This window comes from Rattus rattus, chromosome 4 (assembly GCF_011064425.1).
Source record: "Rattus rattus isolate New Zealand chromosome 4, Rrattus_CSIRO_v1, whole genome shotgun sequence".
NCBI classification, from domain to species: Eukaryota; Metazoa; Chordata; class Mammalia; order Rodentia; family Muridae; genus Rattus; species Rattus rattus.
Window position 1 is genome coordinate 101,193,006 of NC_046157.1, and position 22,311 is coordinate 101,215,316.

General features: G+C 43.2%; 2 protein-coding genes across 4 annotated transcripts in view; one reads left to right on the top strand and one right to left on the bottom strand.

Moving 5' to 3' along the window:
- Positions 1-7,790, top strand: part of B3gat2 (beta-1,3-glucuronyltransferase 2) — a 389,891-nt gene extending 382,101 nt beyond the window's left edge. The window contains exons 3-4 of the mRNA XM_032900861.1: positions 7,074-7,222; positions 7,301-7,790. Coding sequence (XP_032756752.1) covers positions 7,074-7,222; positions 7,301-7,387 — 236 coding nt within the window. The 3' untranslated portion in view covers positions 7,388-7,790. The remainder of the gene's footprint in view (positions 1-7,073; positions 7,223-7,300) is intronic.
- Positions 7,791-7,794: 4 nt separating this feature from the next.
- Smap1 (small ArfGAP 1) overlaps positions 7,795-22,311 on the bottom strand; it is an 84,503-nt gene continuing 69,986 nt past the window's right edge. For 2 of the 3 annotated variants that reach the window (XM_032900860.1, XM_032900857.1), the window contains 4 exons: positions 15,212-15,339; positions 11,437-11,602; positions 10,360-10,667; positions 7,795-8,733 (listed from right to left, as the gene is read on the bottom strand). In XM_032900860.1, coding sequence (XP_032756751.1) covers positions 8,599-8,733; positions 10,360-10,667; positions 11,437-11,602; positions 15,212-15,339 — 737 coding nt within the window. In that variant the 3' untranslated portion in view covers positions 7,795-8,598. The remainder of the gene's footprint in view (positions 8,734-10,359; positions 10,668-11,436; positions 11,603-15,211; positions 15,340-22,311) is intronic. The other variant, XM_032900859.1, reaches the window with a different exon arrangement.

A 22,311-nucleotide genomic window follows, 5' to 3' on the forward strand; every position in this document is an offset into this window, starting at 1 on the left:
ATGACTAAGAAACCATTTTAATAGCAACATATGTGGTTTGATATGTTAACACATATTTGAACCAGAAGCAGTATTGACATTCACACATGCAATTTTCCAAGAGGCGGTGTATGCTCTGACAGGAAGAGCTCTGAGAGGAAGATAACTCCAAGAGAAGTGCTACCACAAGTAACTTCCTTTTTCCAACAAGTTCTGACTAGAGTGTGTATATATGTGACTGTATTTGTAATGCATGTGTGCATGTGTATGTGTGTTTTATTTTGGATTTGAAATCATTTTTTCTAAAGTAAGATGGAATTTTTTTTAAATTGCTATTAGCAACATTGAAAGAACAGGCCTAGGGGCGGGAGAGATGACTGAGAGGTTAAGACCACTGACTGTTCTTCCAGAAGACCCAGGTTTGAATTCCAGTACCCACAGGAGTCACAACCATCTGTAACTCCAGTTTCAGGAGATCCGATGTTATCTTCTGGTCTCTGCAAGCAGCAGGCATGCATGTTGTACATGCACACAGATAAACATGCAGGCAAAACATTTATGAACATTAAAAATAAAAGGAGCATGTTAAGACATTGATACCCTTGGGCAATGATTCAGAAAGTTGCTAGTATCTCATGATCAGACTATAAAGGCCTTGTAGCCATGTCATGCTGCAGGAAGTGGAAGTAGACTTGATTTGCAGGACATATGAGACTACTTACAGATTAAGAGAAGAGCGTGTGCAAGTGGGTCAGGTACATGGTGGTGAGGCCAACTTGGTGGCTGTCCCTCAGGAGACACTGGCAACAGCTATTGATGCTACTGACTGGGAGAGAGAGGAACTCTCCTTTATGGACTTTGTGCCCATCTGTGTCGCCTGTTTTGTTAAAAACAAATGGGGGAGGGTGTTTCTTCCCAAGGCAAGGGTGTCCACTGCATTGCTGAATACTACACAGACAGGAGTAGCTGTGTCTCATGAGAACCTGCAGGCGTTTGAGTCAGTCCGCGTCTGGAAGTAAAATGTCAGTACTGCTTTCTCCGTTCTAGTTTATCTCCTCCCTTTTCCTTCCTCAAATGCCCTTTATCAAGTTGAAAACTTCCCATTTGTTGTTGGTTCAGTGATATCCATCCTCAACCCCAGTCATAAAAAGATATTGGATTTTGTGAAAAGGAGTATTGGCCATCTATCAAGATAGTTTCCTTTTTACAGTTTCTGATGGTGAATTATGAGGCTGAGATCACCACACGTCCCAACCTTGAGATTAACATACGTGGCCACGGCTTACGGCCCTTTTCATGCTGGCATGGACTTGTAGAATGTGGGGGAGGCTTTGTCCTTCTTCATGGACTTTGCTTGTAGTTTTTTGGTAATGCCCTTGCATAGTTTGGGTGTCAAGGCAAGGCTGGCCTTCAGGATCATTTGAGGATGTGTTCCTTTTTATTAAAAGTAAAAATTACTGTACGACTTTTATTCATTCTAGGATTCACAGCTGAGGGTTGTCTGGCCCTAGCCAGTGATAGTATTGGAAGGTGGCTGACCCGTAAACTGCATTTCTTTGTTAAATTGTCCTATGTTGTCTGTAGTGTTGGTGGCTTATATTTCAACCTGTCTGTTCTAATCTGAGATGTCTAAAACTCTGTCATAAAGCTAAAACTTTTTGTTCCTCGTGTCACTAGAACCCGTTCTCTCCATATTGGTGGTTTGTGCCTGCTACTTCTCATGAACATATGGATAGATGTTTATCCATGTATCAGTGACTTTTCTGTTGCTGTGATTAAAACATCAGGACCATGAGCAACTTATGGAAGAGTTTATGGGGTCTTACGATTCCAGAGGAACAGAAGTCTACTGTGGAGGGTAGGAGCAGCAGCAAGCAGCAGGCTTGGTGGCAGGAGCAGGAAGCCAAGAGCTCATACCTTCAAACCAGGAAACTACAAGTAGAGCTGTGTGCTTTCAGTCTTGCCCTAGTGACATACTCCATCCAGCAAGGCCAAACCCTCCCAAGCAGGGCCAGCAACTAAGCCTATGGGAGCCATTTCTCATTCATTATTCTTCTGCATTCTTTATTCTTCCCTGTGTCTGCTCTTATGTTTAATAGCACTCGGGCTTTATTTACATTTTCTAGCTTATAAAAGTGGGTGATCTCATCTTTCCAGTTTAGTGTTTAAAATATTTTTGAAAACATTTTTGCCATGTTTGCTACAGAGATATAACACACACACACACACACACACACACACACACACACACACACACACACACACACACCCCCAGAGTCCTGGCTTCTTACATGGCTAAGTAAGGCAGGAGGTCTCATGCTAGCCCATTGGGACATCTGGAGATGAGGGCTGAAGTGAAGATTCTTAACCCCTTTGTAGACAACTGGGTGTGGTGGCACATGCCTCTAAATGCAGCATGGGTAAGGAAGGAGACAGGAGGATCTGAGGGCTTGCTGGCCTGACAGTTTAGCCAGATGGTCAGCTCCAGTGAGAGACTCTGACCCCCAAATAAAGTGGAGAGTGGGAGAAGATACCAAGCATTGATCTCGGACCTCTATACTGTGCACACACATGCATAGCCCCGCAATAATTTCCAAAGAACTTCAGTAGACCCAAACTTTCATAGCTTGTTTTCAGTTGCATTCTTTTAACCACTTTCTCACTTCTCTTGATTTGATCTGTAACTTATTCTGATCATTTCCATATATTTGAAACTTACTTAATCTTCGTTATTGAACTTTTAAAACCGTCTAATCTTTGTGTTATTGAGTCTTCTAAATTCTACATCAGAAGCACCATACTTTGTGTTATTTGAATTATTTTAAGGTTTCTGGAAATTGGTTTAAGACTTCCACTGGGGATTGTCTGATATTGTTCCTGTCACGTGTGAAGATTGTGTAAGGCGCTATTACGGCTGGACTGATCTTCATTTAGGTTACGCTTAGGTTAGGAACAGCGTTGTTCAGGCTTTACGTAGCCTCCCTGAATGACGGCTGGAACGTTTTAGTCACCATTTCTTCACGTATTTTATACCTTCCTCACCTTTCATTCTGATCCTCCAACACCAGTCTCGCTTTGACTTTGGTTTAGTGGTTTCTTACTTTCTCCCTTCCCTGGATCAGTAATTTACTTTGTTTCCATATATTTGAAACGTATTTAATCTTTGATATTGAACTTCTAAAGATCATTTTGCTGATCTTTTATTCTGTTGTGTCTCCAATGTTAGTTCTACCCAGGACACTTAGGTCTCCTTGCGGTTTTATCATTGAGGTGACCTTGACTCTCTCCTCTCAGCATGCCCGCCTCTTCAGTCTTCTTGAATGTGAAACGTGTTTATAGTCTAATGTCACATTCTATAATTCGGCCATCATTTCTGGATTTGTTTCTCTGTGCTGTGGTATTTAGTTTCCTGCTTTTTGTACAGCAGGAATTCTGGTTCTGAGACATTATATATATATATATATATATATATATATATATATATATAATATATATATATATGTGTGTGTGTGTGTATGTATATATACATATATATGAACACATAAACATAATATATACTGTATTATAAATATAAGAAAATATCATGAGTGTTGTACTAGGACATGACCAGGTTGTTTAGAGGTACCCTGTGTCCTTTCAAAGCTTGTCTTTAAGTTTAGGCAGGAGCACCTGGGCTTTCAGAGCTAATATGACCCCTCACAAGGCAGTCGACGTCCATGTTCCATGCAGAAGCTGCAGCCGCAGCTACTCCTTGGTTGCTGCGCTCTTGCTGATGAGAGCACGACCACGCCCAGGCTAAGTGAGCCGGGATAACTGACTCAACTCTGACTTCTCTACTTGGTCTGGGTGCTTCTGTGGGCATCAGCTGATATCACTGAAGGTTTGAGAACCTCTGCCCACCGACGGAGCTTCTTGCTCTGCAAATTCTTGCTATATAACTTCCTCCCACTCAGTTGTCAACCAAAGGAGACAGCAGAGTTTGGGGGGTTCCTTGCCTGTGGGGTGGCCCCTTCAGAGCAGCTTTGGCAATTTTAGGGCTGACATTTACCTATTCTTGGAGAGTATATCATATCTGTGTTTCACCCCTAGTGACTACATTCTTCTTGTTATTTAATCCTACTCCTATGTATTTTGTTTAAGAGTAGTCTGCCTGCATGTACATGCATGCACCCAAGCACATGTGTGGTGCCCACAGAAGTCAGAGGGTGTCGAAAGCCTTGGCACTGGAGTCATATACAGATGACGGTCAGATGTGACCCAAGTACTAGCAACCAAGCTGGGGCCTCTGGAAGAGGGGCAAATGCTCTTAACCGATGAGCCATCTCTTCTCCAACTCTCCTGTGGCTTCGTCTTGTCTGGAAATTAAATGGATTGTTAAGGCTCTAATGCATTCAGTGAGCATATAATCTACTGCAGCCAACCCTGTCCCTCTGCCTGGTGCGTGCCCTCCCTCCCCATCGTTAGATGTTACGACCTGTCTTCAGTTTTCACTCGCATAGCACATTTTTTCCATAACTGATCCAGACAGAAGACCCACTTGTATGGTTTTTGTCAGAATCCTAATACCTCAAAAGATACAGCAGAGCCTTTAAAGCCAAATCCAGTAAGGATATATATAATGCTCGAGGCAAATACTTGCAACTGAAGAGAACCCAAGACACCCACAGCAGATTGGAAATCAATGGACAGGAGCTAAAATCACTGCCTCTTTCCAAGAGCGAGCACTTTAGCTCAGCATGCTGTCTCATCAGGGCAGAGGATTTCCCCCGAAGCAACCCAGCTTGGCCTACTTACCATATGATGCCTGCTTGCTGTGGCTGTGACCTGCTTCCTGAGCAGAGAACGGGCAGAACCCACTGAAGTGGGTGAAGGAAGAACATCTGGATAACGTCCTCCCTCCTCCCCCACCAGCACCCTCTTTAGGAACTAGGTCACTCTGTGAGCCCCTCCCTGAGGAGTCTGCTGTTCAGGTGCATATCACTGCGCAATGAGGACAACAAGGCACCCAGCGAAAACCATGGTAGCCTCAGGCCCGGCTGTGGCCTGTGCTTCGCTTTGCCACAGATCTACAACATGATGAAATATTCCTGAACCAGGGAAATGGAGAAATTATTCACCTAATCTGAATCTTTCAGTGACTGCAGACGGTGAGTTTAACATCTTAAGGGACAATGAGGGAAATCAGGTCTCAGTGGTTTTATATTTTCAGAATCACCTCTGCATAACTTGGATCATTGTGTGTGCTATGAAAATGGGGATATAAAGAGCAGTGCCTTGAAGCCATATAAAGAATATTCCAGAAGCTTCAGTACGATGGAGAAAGGCAGACTTGCGTTTAGGTACAGGAGGAAGCACATGACAAAAAGCAAGAAATCATTAACATTAACGTGATCTGGTCTGATGCGAAAAGGCACTTTATGAGCTTCAAGTTTGGTGGTGTTGCTGAAGTCTTGTGCTGCACCAGCTGTGCCTGATGAAGACTTTATGGATCCCTTATCAGTCACATGGTGTGCCTATGGCCTGGCTCTGCCCACCAGAACTCTCACAGACCATTTACCTGTCTACTAGGGTTCTTGCAGCTGTGAACGGAGGCTGGTACTACCCACCCTCTTGCTACTGTTTACATAGTGGCATATTTATTTACATACTGCAGTCTTTTGCAGTGCTCTGAAGTCAGCAGAATCTTTCTGCAGGCCCCCCTACTGCCAAGGGTGAGCATTCATACTTCTCTTGCAGACTTAAGAAATGGGGGCACTTACAGAGTTAACAGAAATGAAGTGACTTAGCCAGTGTCCCAAATGCAAGGACCTAGTCCAAAACAAAAGACTAGATACTCCAAATTAATGTTGCTTATTAGACCATACCGTGTCCTTCCATACAGCATGTGGAGGATACTGGAATCTGAAGGCCAATTTATGGGTTGTGTTGTCTGATTTTGCTCCCCTCAGCACTTCCTAGAGCATCATCTGTGTATAGCTAAGCATTAACTTCCTCCAAGAGGCAGCAGGGCCCAGGGCATGTGACTGAGCAGCAAGACGTCTGGAGGTGATGGGAGTGATGTGGTCTTCTCATACCTCTCCCGTTACTGTCTGATGATGTGACAGTTCAAAAAGCAGCATTCATCTACTGCTAATGGAAGAGTACACACGTTCCTAGGAAGAAGTTCCTAGCTTGGCACTCAAGCCAGCAGCTTCTGGAGGGCCTGAGTTTACTGTCAGGAGCAAAGGTTCAGGCTTCAGATTTCTAAAGCAGTCACATGTGCAGTCAGCCGTCGAGTGCATTAGGAGTGTATTAAAGCAGGATAAACACTGATGATTCTGCCACATGGGAGGGAGCTCACATTTCTCTGTCTTTGCAGTGTTGACGGGTGAACTCAGGGCCTCCCACATGTGAGACAAGTGTTCTACCACTAAGCTAGAGCTTTTTGATTTTAAACACTCCAATTCAAAAACCAGACTTGTCAAATGACTTGCTATTGCCTGTTCTGATCTCTAAGCTCCCCCACTTCATGCTTAAAGAGTGAAGGTCGTGATTATACATAAGTAAGACTTGTTCCTCCAAAACACATGATCGTCAGTACCTCTACCACGGATCCTGTCACTGTCAAGTCGTTAGGAACAGCGCTGGCCCTTCATGATAGAGCACACATTAAAGGATGTCAAAAGCAGTGGGGAAGGCTCGGCCAGCACTGGAACACCACAAGGAGAATTAATAATACTGCGATAGCATGGAGTATTAAATGTGGAGCTGTGGTGACCTCTCTGAGGCAGTTCCTGAAATTTTATTATCAACAGACTTCATATTTTGTGGCAGGTGTCATCAGTGTACAAAATAATGGACTAATTTTCCTTAGAGACTGTACGCAGGTCTACGGCCATACCACCCTGAATGCGCCCGATCTCGTCTGATCTCGGAAGCTAAGCAGGGTCGGGCCTGGTTAGTACTTGGATGGGAGACTGTATGCAGGCAATGTTCCTATTAAAGTGTGAATACCAGGATCTAACCACATAGTAGGTATTTATACTTTTTGATGTGACCACAATTACAAAGGGAAAAAATATACCAATAATTGAGTCTTTTTCTTTACTTCAAAGGATTTGCCGTGAGTCTGCAAGTCATCTTGTCCAATCCGAAAGCTGTATTTAAGCGCCGAGGATCCCAGCCAGGGATGCAGGAATCTGACTTTCTAAAGCAGATCACAACAGTTGACGAACTGGAACCAAAAGCTAACAACTGCACCAAGGTACGTCTCCCTCTCCCTCGTGCGGCTGAGCCTAGAGCGCTGACAGTGTGGCTGTTAAATTATCCCCTTCCTCCGTAGGTTCTCGTGTGGCACACTCGGACAGAGAAGGTCAATCTAGCCAATGAGCCAAAGTACCACATGGACACAGTGAACATCGAGGTGTAGCCACCAGGAGCAGCCGGTGAGGAGAGGAGGAGTCTGGAGCGTAGGCTGTGCTCACTCAGGTACTGTCCCTTTGCCGTCAGCCTTTCCCATCAACTGAAGGACGTCTGTATCGACAGCTACCTGGACACTACAAAATGTGCTGTCTTCCTTTGTTCTGCATGTGTTCTCCTAACTGGGAAGATTTCTGTACAGTGAAGCTACACGACACTGAAATAGAACACGGGAGTATCTCACGCACTACTCCCTCCCTCTCGCCAAGCCATGTCATGACTGGTAGAATGAAATAGGTTTTAGAAGCTGCTGATGAGTACTTTGTCAATTAAAGTTTTGGCTTTACAACATGAAATATTTGGAAAGCTGGTGGCAGTGTACACTGTAGGAAATAAAACCCACAAATAAAAAAGGTGTGTGGATTCATCTGTTTAATATAGGGAAATAACATTTTGTCAATACTAGGCACCATAAAATGTAAACACAATTACTGTCATAAACCTGGATATACCTTCAAGGATTAAAAGTGGCTTTGTTTTAGTTACCCTGTGTGCATATAGTGCAGAAAAAGGTCTTCATATTAGCACTATGTACATGAGAGGAGGTCCACATTACAAGAGGCAACGGGAGTTTGAATTCTGAAACCTTCATTGAGTTTTACAGTGCATCCAGGTCTATCTCCGTCACTAGCCACGCTCCCTGTTACGCACATCATGACAACAGCACAGCAGAGTGAGCGATGATGCGTAAAAGAACTTGATACACTAGAAAACAGTGCTCAGTGATACATTTACATTCTACTCATATGATTAAACATCTGATCATACAGTCCCTTCCTACAGGATTACTGGCTAATTTGGGGGTGGGGTTTATACTGTTAGAGGTATTACTAACATGATAACTACTTCCCTTATATGCAAACGTTAGCGCTATAATTTTGAGAATAAAACCGATTATACAAGTTAACTGAGCAGCTTCTCAATGTGGCTTATGACATCATGGGAAATATGAGCAAAGCTGCCCTCCACACAAGATGGTTTCTCAACCTGCTTTCACATCAAATTTAATCAGCACAGACCAACACGGTCAATCAGGTAATTCTTAATGTGAACAAATGGGGGAAAGAAAAAATACGTATGTACATGAATAAACGGGAACTAGATGCCTTTGTAGCGAGGAATGTCGGGTGTCGGTTGTGGAGGAAACTCTGTGGCAGCTCCTTACTTCCACAGCTGTGTGCTCAGAGTCTGCCCCGACGAGCTTCCAGACCACCCTGCTGTCGTGCTGGGCGGCTGGCCAAAACCTGCGCTGGTGTTTGCACTACTGAGGTTCATGGCAGCCATCTGCTGATTCATCTGTGAAACACAAAGGTTTACAAGGTGATTCACTTTGCACTCTTGACTCTAGCTACAGTTAGACACTTCATCAGACATGAACATCAGTTCAGACGCTGGGCATCGAGCACACAGCAGTCTCTCCACTGAAATCAAAAGCTGCCTCTCCCTGAGTCGGGCATTCCTTATAAAGCAGTCCATGCTTAGTTCGCTTCCTAGAGCGGCCACAACTGAAACCAAAGCAAGCTTTGAGTTTGTATCGGAGTCCGTCACTCCTCTGGGACTCCCAAGGACTGAAATTTTAGAAAGTAAAACATCCTAAAATTATCCTAACACTTACAAAATACCTGTAATTCTGGGTTAACATTCTAAATGGCCTTAATATACTTCTTAAACATTAAGAAGGCCCTATAGCATGCGTTTTAGGTGTATGTTATAAAGCATAAATGGCTAAAATTAAATTTCCTTGTATGCTATAAAATGAACAGCTACACGTCTGTTCTTCCAGGGTACAATCCAGTACACATCAGGCTCGTCACACAGCGGCTCTCACTACCCAGTTTAGTGATGGAACAAGAGACACAGGATTTACCTAAAATAATTCTAAACCTATGCTTAACATTAGCTGTGTTCTTTGTGCAGGATTTTTTTGTTTTGTTTTGTTTTTGAAAACCCAAGACTAATCACCCCAAACATGTCTACAGGCAGGCGGATTTCCTCTTCCCTTCTGCTCATGAAGACGCGTATGGCCTTGTTACAGAACTGCTATTCAACGCTGGTCTCCTGTAATTTAGCCTGAGTCGGGTGAGCCTCAGTAGCTCAGTCACAGAAAGCTGATCCTAACATCTGACACCTGCTGAGGCTTCCACTGCATAAGCAGTGTGCACATGTATTCCTATGACCACAGCTGTAGTAGCACATGAGCACTTGTGAGACACACGGTGATGCTGTGAATGTTCGTTGGCAGTCAGTGTTCTCCAGGTGCACCAGGGATCTTAGTGGCCCTGGCTGACTCCTGAAAGATGCTTGGTGGACCGTCATGCAGGACAAGGAATGGGGCAATGAGCACTAAGTCAAAGCCTCAGTTTGTGGGGCAACAGCAGAAATGTCTGTTTAACCTAAGCCACACAGACCTGGAATTTATCAGTGAACACCTGAGGTAAACAGGGTTTGCATTCTCATCATAGGGATTCCTGAGCCAATGGATGTTCCTCAGACACCAACAGGCGGTAACCACGTGACAGAGGCAGCCTTGATCCCTCATAAAACTATGCTTTAAGAACATGAAGCTGGACTTCTTTCTCACTGATAGGCTTGCATCTTTTTTATTAATTCTCATCAGTGAAGAAAAGCCTTACAGGTAGGAGTTGAGGTGTCTCTTAAATGCTGCCCAAGATAACTTCTAGTTAGTATAGGCATGTTCGCCATTGTAACTACAGTCTGAAATGGGAAAAGGAAAACCCTAACATTTACTTATAGAATATTGTTAGTAAGGAAAATAACTAGTCATTTATCTATAAACACTTGGATCTGATTAACTTATCCCTTTCTTTTGTTCCATCATTAGATTTTAAAACAAATAAAAGTACTCAAAATACAAATGTGGTTTCTTGGATGTTCGGATGGCAGGAACTCCATGAGCCTTACCTGTGAGAGGCTCCACTGCGGCTGCTGAGCTTGGGGCAGGCCGAACTTACTCTGAGGTGCACCCATCTGTCCCACCATTCCTCCCTGAGGGCCAACAACATTCTGAGGAAGTGGCATCACTCCAGTCTGTGCGTTTCCCATGAAGCCATTGTGCATGGGCATGCCCACCATCATGCCTGTGTTCTGTCCCATCATATTTCCCATGAGGCCAGGAGCTGCAGGCACTGGGACGCCCATGGAAGGAAAACCTTGAAACGCAGTCGGTGCTTGTGAGGTAAATGGTATATTTGTGGGTCCCATAAACACACCTGCATTGAAAGAACCATGAATAAAAAAAAAGAAGAGGTCAAGACGAGGCTCTTTCATATGCTGTACCCCTCTCCAGATACAGAAAAGGGCAGACAGCTCAAAACACCCCCACCTCAACCTTCAGAGCCTGTGACTCCCAGAATGCAGACAGATGTACTGTTTACTGCGCAGACGCACAGCCTCCGAGTACACGCTGCTCCTGCTGACTTGCACCACTGCTCTCCCCACAACCAGCCAGGCAGGTAAAAGGTAGTTATCTGTTTTATGAGGAAGTAGGTGGGTGCCCACACAGTTTCAGTCTATATTATGAAATAAGCTTATTTTGGAACAAAGGGTCTGATGGATTAAAACTGAATAAATCATATGCTTATATTTCACTATAACGAAAGACACTTGCAAGTTTTACATAATGATATGTATGTATAGTTCTGACTGCCTAATTGCTTACCTGCAGAGGAAACAAGAGTGTACAAAGTCAGAGTCCATGTAAATCCAAGTGCAGTGACTCCTGAACGTAACTGTCTTACAGACTTGTAGAGCAGTATTCAGTGGTGTGTGAACTTAAGTCTCAAGTGAGTAAAGCTCTGAGTACTACACTGTTGAGCGCTAGTGCTCCATTCATTTCAGTTGTATAAGCTGCAACGCAAGTGCCCACTACCACCAGAGAAATGTGACCGAGGCAGTCCCAGAGGGTGTGCTCTGTAACGCCACGTCACCGACTGTCCTGTAACACCACGTCACTGACTGGAGCAGCTCAGCATCACTTACCAGGAGTGCTCTGCTGCGCTCCTGTACCATACAGGGATAAGATGGAGTCTTTGGAGAGCTGTTTCTTTGCTCCTTCTTCTGACTTTGTAGTTGGCTCAGTAAACAGATCCAGATCCCCAGATGTTACGGTGGACAGGGCAGCAGCCGCTGGTATGGAGGCGGTCCCCTGGGCAAAACACCGACGACAGAAACTGTTAATTTCCACACAGCACAGCTTCTCTAGTACTACATGAGATTATGAATTGGTGGTATATTATAAGAGGACAGCACACATTATATGGTGACATCTCTGAGGGCGACTTTCCAGCCCACAGATGAGCGTCTAGGATGCAGGCTCCTCCACAGCCGCGTTAAGCAGCTGGGAAAGGGCCGTTCTCACTCATCGTCTGGAACAGTGGGTGTGTCAACAGGCGGGTGCAGTCCGAAGACCGCCACACTTCTCTCAAGGACTAGGGTCACCCGGAGTAAAGCTATACCATAAAACGTTTACACATCTATTCTAATACTAGAATGCATCTAATCCAGAAAGTTCGTACAGAAAAACAGCTGCCTCTATATTCGGCCATATCCTTTATGCTATTCAGAGGCAAATCGATACAAGAAATTTAGATATTTAATATAAAACAAGCTTCCCATTAATCTACTCTATCTACTATATCTTATGTAAAGATAGCTTTACATAATCACAACTGGCACTCTTGCTTAATCATTTGTTTTAAATAATTAATAAAAAAAAATAAAAGATTCTCTGAAGTCTAGTAAATGCTGGCTCACATTCTTCTGAAACTACGCACAGAAGTGGGTAGCAGCCAGACACTAAATTCATGGACTTACTGTCCTGGATAGAACACCATGCAGGAAATTACCGTCAAAGCATTTTACTCAGACTCATTTAGGTAGAACCATATTTTGACTCTATTATGACTAACTGAGCAAGACTTGTAAGAGACATAGAAAAGGTTGTCTTATTTTTGCAAAAACTCTAAAATGTGTAAGAAATTAGACACGACAGACTACCAAACCTAGCAGTGTCTTTTAATCCGACTGTATTTTGGTTACCAGTGAAGAAGCATAGTACCACAGTGGCCGACAGAATGGTTCCTAGCCAGCTCGGCTGGACTGAATCACTACTCCTGAGTCTTAGGGTAAGGTCCCCTTACATTTAACATGTCACCTGACTTCTGACCTATAAAATGAAGGCAGGCTTTGTAAGCACAGACGCTTTGTAATGAAATGGGTAAGTACGCAGTTATTAGTAACAGTGGTCACAAAATGACGTCACCAGGTGATCCCTCCCTCAGGGTTCCTTCTGTGCAGCACCGGAATCTACTCGGCCCCTTGGGTTCCATTCTTGACGAGGGAGACAGAATCTGTAAAAAGCCCAAATGTCTGGGGAAATACTAGTTCCGGTTTCACAGTAGAACAGTCTCAAGAACAGCCTCATGGTCTAAGGACTATGTAAGTAAGTATGAACATCGACCTCAACACAGACACTGGCTAAAACCGGTCAGCCTAAGTGGGTACCTAGCAAGCCCCTGAGTCTTATGTACTGGGGGTGCGTTTGCTATCATTTCACAGCACAGTGCCTGCTGTTTTACAACTCAGGCTTTCTGGCCTTTCGGGATCCCAGGGCTGGGATCAGCACCTGTACATACTCATTCTCAATATTCATCTTCTGTCTGTCTGTCTGTCTGTCTGTCTCCCTACTCCCTCCCTTCCTGTTGCATATGTAGACAAGAAAGGACTGCTGAACCCAGTTCCTCCCAGCCCCTATGCATACATGGACACTCTGCTCAGCTACTTCCAAGTAGATGGTGAACCTGGGCTATTTTTACACGTGGGTAAATCCCTGACTAAATTTACATATGCTCAGAAAAAAGCGCAAAGGTCAAACCCAATCACAGTTTAACTCATACACTGAAAGCCACCAGAATTAGCAACTGCCCCCCCGCCCCCTTTCAGCACTCACACGAGTATGTGCGTCTGAGCTGTACTTTATTGGCAAAGGCAGTATTTTGAAAATGTACTTGGATTTTAATCTTAGCATGTAGTTTGGATAAAAGGTAATTCTTATCATAAGTTATCATACACGGCTCAATACAACTGGCATAATTTTGGTTCATGAACAGTGTTCAAGGAAAGAATTAAGATATGATTCTTTAAATGAGCATGCTGGGGCTGGAGAGACAAGTCAATGGTTAAGGAGCATTTACTCTCTGGCCTTGGGCCTTAAGGCACGAAAGCCCTCTCCTGCAGAACAGCAGGGCTGGGTACTGTGCATTTATTGTTTGTTTTAGTTTGTTCTGAAGTTTAACATACATAAAATAAAGAAGATGGAGGAAAAAAGAAAGCATCTACTGCTCTCCGGGAAGACCCATGAGAATTTCTCCAGCACCTACATGGCAGCTCACAGCCTCCTCTAACTCCAGGTCTGGGGAAGTTAATGTTCTCTATCGGCCTCCTGGAGTGTGTGTGCGTGCAAACAAGACTTTTTTAAAAAGGAAGAAGAGAACAAACCCGGCCACCCCATGCACTACTAAGCAGAGTGCACCAGGCGTGATGACTAGTCTTTGCAGCCGGCCACCTGGCTAGAGCCTGATTCCCATGAAGGTGAGAACTCGAGCTTTCCAGCCGGCTGGCAGGACGGTCCTGCCAATGCAGGCTCAGGAGGCTCCCTGTCTCTCTGCACCCGGCACCCAGGCTACAGGCATGCACAGCTGTGCCCATCTCATGTGGGTACTGGGGATCAGAACTCATGACCTCAAACATACCGAATGACGGGTCTCTCTCCACAGTCCCCATGAGGGCAGCAGGGACTAAAAGGCCAGAGACACCAACAAGCTAGCTACCTTTCCTGAAACACACGATGGCTACACTTGAAGTTGATGATGACGTTAGCCTAACTAATTCCCAAGAAATTTATTTGTTAAATTCAGGGCAAGTACAACAACTTTCTTAACAAATGCATAATAAAACATTATTAGTCTTAATGGCACATGGACTGGTTATGAAAATCTTTACACCCACACAACTCGGATGTGGCTCCACTCTTCCTAGAGAAAAAAGCACTGCATCTCGAGTGCCTTTAGGGAACAACTGTGTTCCAGTGCGGTAGGGAATGAGGGTTTACTGCAGGCTTCCAAGTGACTTTAAACTGAACCTTGAAAGTTAATGTTTTATCTGAAGGAAATTAAATGTAATGCTACAAAAAAACCTGAATTTCTTAACCATTAGTATTTTAAAAATATTATTGTTATATTCAATAGTCTTTATTTAATCATTCAAAAATATCAAAGTTCATTTTAAGACTAGCTTAAAACATATTTACCTTCAGAAAAATACAAATATTTAATTTGCCAGAACTTATTGAATCAAATATATTAACATCAACAATATTAATAGCACAGGCTTGTGAACTGAGGTCAGGCTGAGGTTGTATCACACCCCCCACCTCAGAACATACATTCTAAGTTCTGTTGTTCCCTAAAGTTTTCAAAATGGTGACGTCTGCTTGTTACGGGTCATGAGCTACTCTACTGTAACCATCTCAACAACTGACGTACCACAGATGAAAACTGTAAATTCACACAAGTGGCTATGTTTGAATGAAACTACCTATTTAAACAAAATAGAGCTGCAAGACCAGCTTGCTAAACTCTGCTCTAAAGAGGAGGTTTTCAGCCAGTGACGGCTCGGGGACAAGGATTTCAAAGTTAAGCTTCCGAAGCTTTTCAGAAAGGCGTGGTGTCCCAGAGAAGCACCTTTCACTACAAACCTGAGCTTGGGGCATGACGGCTGCAGGTAAAGGGTTAGAAATCATTGGTCCAAAAATGTCCAGATCATCACTCAGGGGTGGCGCTGCGGTCGTGTTTCCGTTGGTCACTGGTGCCTCAGCAGGACCATCTGAAAGGAACATACATTTTGTCAATATAAAATCTCCTAAATTACAGCAAACAGGGTGCTCTTCTAAAATTTTATTTTTTAAAAGTAAGAACAACTCAAAAGCAGTCCCTTACTAGCCTAGGACTTGCTCTCCATCCTGAAGAGAACACTTCAGTTCATTTCCTCTCCCAGGAGTAGCTTCTCCCAGTAGCACACTACTCACAGGAGTTTGAAGACGTTCTTTTTCTGAAATCACTGATCATTTTCACCACACTCTCGCCACACACACATCAGCTCCGGCTTCTCTCTATCCTAGACTCCTTATTATATGGTATTCAATGGTAAGCTCTTGATATCATTCCCATAAATATTCCTTATTACTACAAAAGCTACAATATACAAAATTATTGAAAAACAAATTCTTAATAACCTCTGATAACCTAATTGAAACATTTCAACCTTGCACCTCAGTAAACGCGAGTGCCCAGTGGTTTAAAACATGCGGTCTTTGCTCACTGCCTTCCGCAGGTCTCAGAAACTACTGTTGTGATTTATTCTGAAGGTCAGTTTCTGATTTTCAGTATTTAAAAAAGACAGAAAAAGATTCACTATCACCATCAGTATTATGACCACATCGTCCTAAGTGTGTTTAAAGGATGCTTGCGATTTCTGTCCCATGAAACGTGGTGCTGTGGCTGTCTCCAGGTGCAGTGTAGAGAGCTGGAGGACTGACCCTGAAGGTCTCCTCAGTGTGGATCATCTAGTTAAGCAGTGGAGTGCATGCGCCTTGACTATGTGACAGTCTTCTGATCCCTAGGCTAGTGAGCTGGTGACCTGTCTCAAAACCACATTTCTGCAAAAGCCATAGGGTCACTGGAGTTGGGAAAAAATGGATAGTAACAGCAGGCTGTATGGCCAAAAATATATGAAAAAGTCATCTTGAAATGCATTATTTTATATATTTGATATAATGCTTTAAAAAGCCACATAATTAGAACCATGCCTAACTACAAAGGATTACCTAAGTTTTTCAAATTAAGACCCAATCTTCAAATGTTTAGTAATCCCTTGCATTAAGTAAAGGAAGCAAACATTTGAAAATCATTCATACACTGATCCTCTCTCTTTCCATTCCACTGTCCTCATACAAAGTCCAGGGTCATGTAGAGGAACACAGATGGATCCAGTCAGTGACAAATGGAAGGAAAAACAGTGGGGCTGTGATCAGTCCTCAGTTAGTGAACATTACTACAACACAGTAGAGGTTAATACATTCTCCTAATCAAAGAACAACCTCAGCATGTTCTTTACTGACAGATTAAAAGCTAAGATGTTGAAAACCATTTTTAAAATATAGTTATTCAAATTAAACATGGTAAATCATCATAATAAATCAGATAAGCTGTGTCTTGTTTCTGCATTTATACACACTTGAAATTAAGCTTTAGCATTAATTCAGATTTCAAACTAAGTCCCCAGAAGCAACTGGCTCTGGCCTGTTTTGCTTCTTTTAAACTGCAACTCTATTTCCTATGTGCATGACTGTAAATACCCCAGATTCCTTTCCTCATGTTTACTAGTGTTTGACAAACTGCTAGCGCTCAAAAATTAGTAACTGCACTCAACTTTGACTTGAATAGCAGTCATCAGGTGGTCACAATCTATTTACAAAGATAATGAAGTAATGTCAAAGAGCAACATGAAATTCTACACTGCCAACCTAGTTTAAGGTGGGTAGGAAGGGGATAGGCAAACAGACGTAATGTCACTACCATTTTTGACAGAGCATGAACATTCAGCCTTTAGTACAACCTATCACAATGAGCTGTCAAGTCCAATTCCTCAGTTGCCTACTGAGCCCGCAAAGCCCTCGCAGACTCAGCCATGCTTCTTAGCAGTAAAGTTCTTGAAGTTTCTAAATGTTACAAGTTTCTAAATGAAAGGGAACTTTCTTTTGTTGTAATCAAGAGGTCGTTTAAAGCTTTTTTCCTTAAGAAAATGTTGTTTGGAATCCTTTCATATATATTACAATATATCCCTTGCTTTATGGGATGAAATAAATCCTAAGTGACCTAATTTGTAGGCTCAAGTCACACGAACCACTTTAAAACTCCAAGCTTTAAATTGTTTTCTAACTGTACTTGACTAACTTGACACAAAACTGAGATGCCCTTAAAAGGCAATCTTCGCCCTCATGCACTGTTTGTCCTACTCCGTTTATGAGCCCCTGTACCAAGCTCCCAGTCTACTGTGCCGGGGGAACAGCACTGCAGTGTTCTACGGCCTGGCCAGACTGACGTCCGGCATGCGCTCATGAGCAGCAACCATAATGCAGTGGACAAGGAGGCCTTGCCCACACAGCCCGTCGCTCAGGAGGCACACGCTCTCAGCTGCCACGTGATTGCTTAGGTGCCTCAGCAGATGTTTTGGTTGCTAGTATCTATACATAACCGTACCATCTTTATATGGCCTGAGAAGACAGGGTTTCCTTCACTATGAAATAAACCATACGAAACATATTTATTTCTTAAAGTTTAAGACGGTGATATTCTCTACAGGCCAAAGATATTATTAGTTCAATACTAAAGTATAAGTATAAGAAATGGTTTGGTAGACTTTTGCCAGATTGTGGTAAGATTAATGCAAAAACATTAACTTTATTAAAGTCAGACACTGTCTACTCTCCTGAGCTAAGTCATACTTGATTCCATGAAATAACGTTCTGGGTGTAAAGTGATGTGAGTTCTCAGACACCCTCACAGGCATGCACTTGCTCATACCGCATGGCGGGGGAGGGGGGGGAGGAAGGGGATGAGGGGGAGGGGGAGAAAGAGGGGAAAGGGGGAGAGAGAGAGATATTGAGATTCCTTGATTCTTGATTCTCTAACATGTTTTTTTTTAAGTAATGATAAATGAGTCTAGAAACACCAACAACCTGAAGGCGTGAATGTGCTTTGAGTTAAGGTGTCTCCCCTTTCCCCATTCTAAAACTCGCTATGAGCGAGAAGCTCTTTTTCTGCTCTTCTCTTCCCTTTCTGTCCTTGGCACATGGTCTAAACCTGCAGCCCATCATCACCAGCAGTAAAATCCACTGTATATTCCTTAACCTCTTCAAACATTTCCTCACCCCCAAACAAACAAACACACACACACAAACGAACAGTGTCTCCTCTGAAAAGTTTGCTAAGCTCTCCCACTGTCTAAGGGACGCTGTGGTAGCAGACCCAGAGTCTGAGTGTCTCAGGAAGGCTACCCGTAGAAGCTGCTGGAGGCCGAGTGTCTGGATGGCAGTAGTCAGCCACTGGACAAACCGGCACAGTAAGGAAATCCTCAAGCATGGAGTAAAGCTGCAGGGCAGCTGATCCCGACTTCGTCAGCTGGCAATCATTCCTTCCTTCCACCTTCAGGTCTGTGGATCAACTGTGCGGGCAACTCAGCTGTAACGGGATAAGATCTGTTCTCTGCCATGTAGTTTTCTTTAGTAGTTATGTAGTCACTGTATAGTTAGGAATGTCTCAAAGGCCAGTGATTTCTGTTTCCTACTAGATCTAATCTCCTTGGGTTACTGGGAGAAATCGTCACAGCGGATTTTTTGTTTGTTTGTTTGTTTGTTTGTTTGTTTGTTACTGGAATCAGATCTGGCTATTCTAAATGTTCATTTCTAACAAACGCCTTGTAATGTTACCCATTAAAGAGAAATTTCTTTCCTGCTCATATCCTCCTGTAGTTACAGCTCCATCTGTCTCACCTCTTTATAGTATGTTGTTCTAAAATTATAAAAAATAAAATGGTGTCTTTTACCCCCACTAGGTCCAGCACCACAGTGCCCCAAGATATCTAATAGATATCTTAATCTCAGTCAGCAAAGCCCCTCACCCACTTTGCTCCATCCCATATCACATTGCCGATGGCCTCTCTCTGAGCCTGGCAACAATCTCTCTACCCATCCAATCCCCAAGGAAGGCTGCCACCATGCCAGAAATATACATCTCAAGTCCATGGCGGCTTAGTGTCCCAGCCACCACGTACTCTCTTAAACTTAATTCGCCACAAGAAAGAACATACAATAACCTATGATCCAGTTGATAAGATACAGTTGCCCACCTAAACATACAAAGCCCTGTACACATCCATCCCTTAAGAACATCCATAACAACCTGTAAATGTGCAGAGAGGAATCTTAACATCTGCCTCCCTGTTCTCTCGGAGGCTTCCTCCTGTCTCCTTCTGTTCCAGTCTCCTCCTCTTCCCTCAAACCTTTCTCCCGCCCACCCTTCCTTCTCGTCCAATGACAGGTCTCACTCTATCTTGTACCTGCCTTCAGCTGTATGACATATCCTACAATAGTACAATACCTCTAAAGTATATCCCTACTTGTTTTTCCCTTGTTTGCCTTCCCACTAACCATCTCTACATGCTACCAGCTCCAAGTTACTCTCGTTTGAGCTGAGTGCTCTGATTTCTCAGCCCTTCTTCTGCTTGATCAGCCAGAAGCACAAGACAACTGTGTATTCCTACTCTCGTCCTCATTTTACTTGCACATTTAGTGGTATTTGAATGGCCACGTCATCACAGAAATGCAAGTGATAACCTGAAGTCACAGCTTCAGAAGGCTGCATGTGACCTGCTATGCACTCCTGCCCCTTTATCATAGCCGCCATCAATGACTGGGGGCTCATGGCCTGCAGGCCACATTTGAGTCTCTGCCTTTTCTACAAATTAAGTTTTAATAGAACACAGTTTATTCATCAGGTATTATCTATGGTTAGATAGTCATTACGAGGGATCTTTATTGCCAACAAAACCTACAATCCGTACTTTTTGTCTCTAGACATTTGACAAGGAGATAAAAGGAGGGAAGTTACTGGAGCTGAAGTGAAGCTGAGACAGCAGAATAGCTTCCGATGGCATAACACGTGTGAAGAGTAAACCCTTTTTCCTACTGCCACCACCACTCTGAAGAACTCTGTCACCAGAGCACTAACAAGTACATTCTGCCCTCACTCACAAGGGGAAGTCACAGCGAGCCCACTCGACACCCACTCCTTTCGTCTTTCTAGGTCTTTCGAGATCCTTTATCTCCTGGCCTCCAAATAGCTGAATATCACAAGGCACAGATTTTAAACCTCTTCTCTTTTTAAACTTGTATTTTCACTTTGTAAATGAGTTGATCTAATTTCATAATGTTCAATAATAGGTAGCTAGAAGCTGGTAACATCTAATTTTATATTCCTCATCTAGACCTCTTTTTAAACTCTTAAGTCACCTAACTACCTAACTATGCTATAATAAGTATTTCCAGTTAGCCATGGCCAAACAAAACCCCTGATCATCCATCTGGATTCCCTGCAGACTTTCCTACCTGAATGGTGTCCAGTCGAAACATACTTGGCAGCACTTTAATTCTTCTTTTCTCATATTTCTCATATTTAATTAATTTATCAACAAATTCTAGTAAACCTATCTCAAATATATACCCCAAATCCAAGTAAAGGCCAGAAAGCAAGGAAAGTCCATGAGAGAAAAGAGGCTGTCAGTTAGGACTGCGAAGCAGAGCGCATAGAACATTAAAGTGGAAAGGGAAGGTGGGGATAAAATGGCTCACACAGTGTGAGGCAGGAGGCCAACCCAAACTAAGTGTTATGGGAAAGCCAGAAGGAAATCTGGTCCTTGATGATTACAAATTAAGCAACAACAAAAAAGGAATAAGATAAACTTTGAATAGAGGAACTTGCATACATGGACAAAGCTGTTTTGAGATTTCATTCCTAATGAAAGAGTGCCAGGGATGTGCTAATTCCACGAGGTGTTGCCCAGGAAGGCCCCAAGGACCCCAGACAACGCGTGATATTTTTTAACCAGAATTACAAGACAAGATTCTATTGGTGAATACATTATGTGTTTTGATTACACAGCATACAGAAATCAAGCTAGGACTGAAGCAGACATTCCGTCTCTGTTACAGAGTACCATGCAGGCTTCTGGGGGAAGTGTCTCTCAGGAATCTGCACTGTGCTGCCCACCTAACAGACAAGTTACTGACACAGCGGCGGCATGACTATGGGGTGGCCAACAACTTGCTGACTGGATTTGAGGTTCAGTTCTCAGGAGAGAATTCATATTGGTTACTGTAAACATTTCAAAGCTTATGGCTAGGCCCTAGTTTTAAAAAAAAAAAAAAAAAAGGAAAAAAAAAAAAAAAAAAAAGTACTGCTAGGATATTTGATTACAAAATCAGTGTGATTTGCCTAAGAAACTGTCTTCTAAATATTTCAGTTTATGCCCATACATTACTGCTGCTGGTCAAGGAAGCTTCCTTTTGCAATGAGTAGTGATTAATGCAGAAGCTCAATTGGTCAAAGTCGGAGGCTAAGTGACGATTGAATGAATACTAAGCTATAAACACAGTATCTCTGTAACTATGTCACCCACTCCAAGGCTGGAAGTAGATAGAAGTAAAGGTATAGGGCTGGAGAGATGGCTCAGAGGTTAAGAGCACTGTCTGCTCTTCCAGAGGTCCTGAGTTCAATTCCCAGCAACCACATGGTGGCTCATAACCATCTGTAATGAGACCTGATGCCCTCTTCTGGCCTGTAGTTGCATACATGCAGGCAGAAAGCTGTATGATATATACATAATAAATAAATAAATTTTTTAAAAAAAGAAGTAAAGGTATAGATAGAATGGTATATGATAAAAAGGTGTATGATAGAATATCAGAGCCAAATAAAGGGATGGGCTGTTGTGGAATGATGTCTTCTGGGAACAACACACCCAAGGCGCTCTTGAGGACACAGCAGCTGCCATCACCTACAGAGGACCAGGCCTTTTTACCATGGGGCAGAAGGGGTTCAAGAGGCCTTGCCCTCTCTGAAGAGCTATAGGCATCCAATGACTGATGTGTGAGGGACAGACATTTCTTCAGTGCTGAAGGCACCTGTGAGAGTTGCACACATCCTAAAAACATAATCTATAGTCCTGTAAGGAACTCTG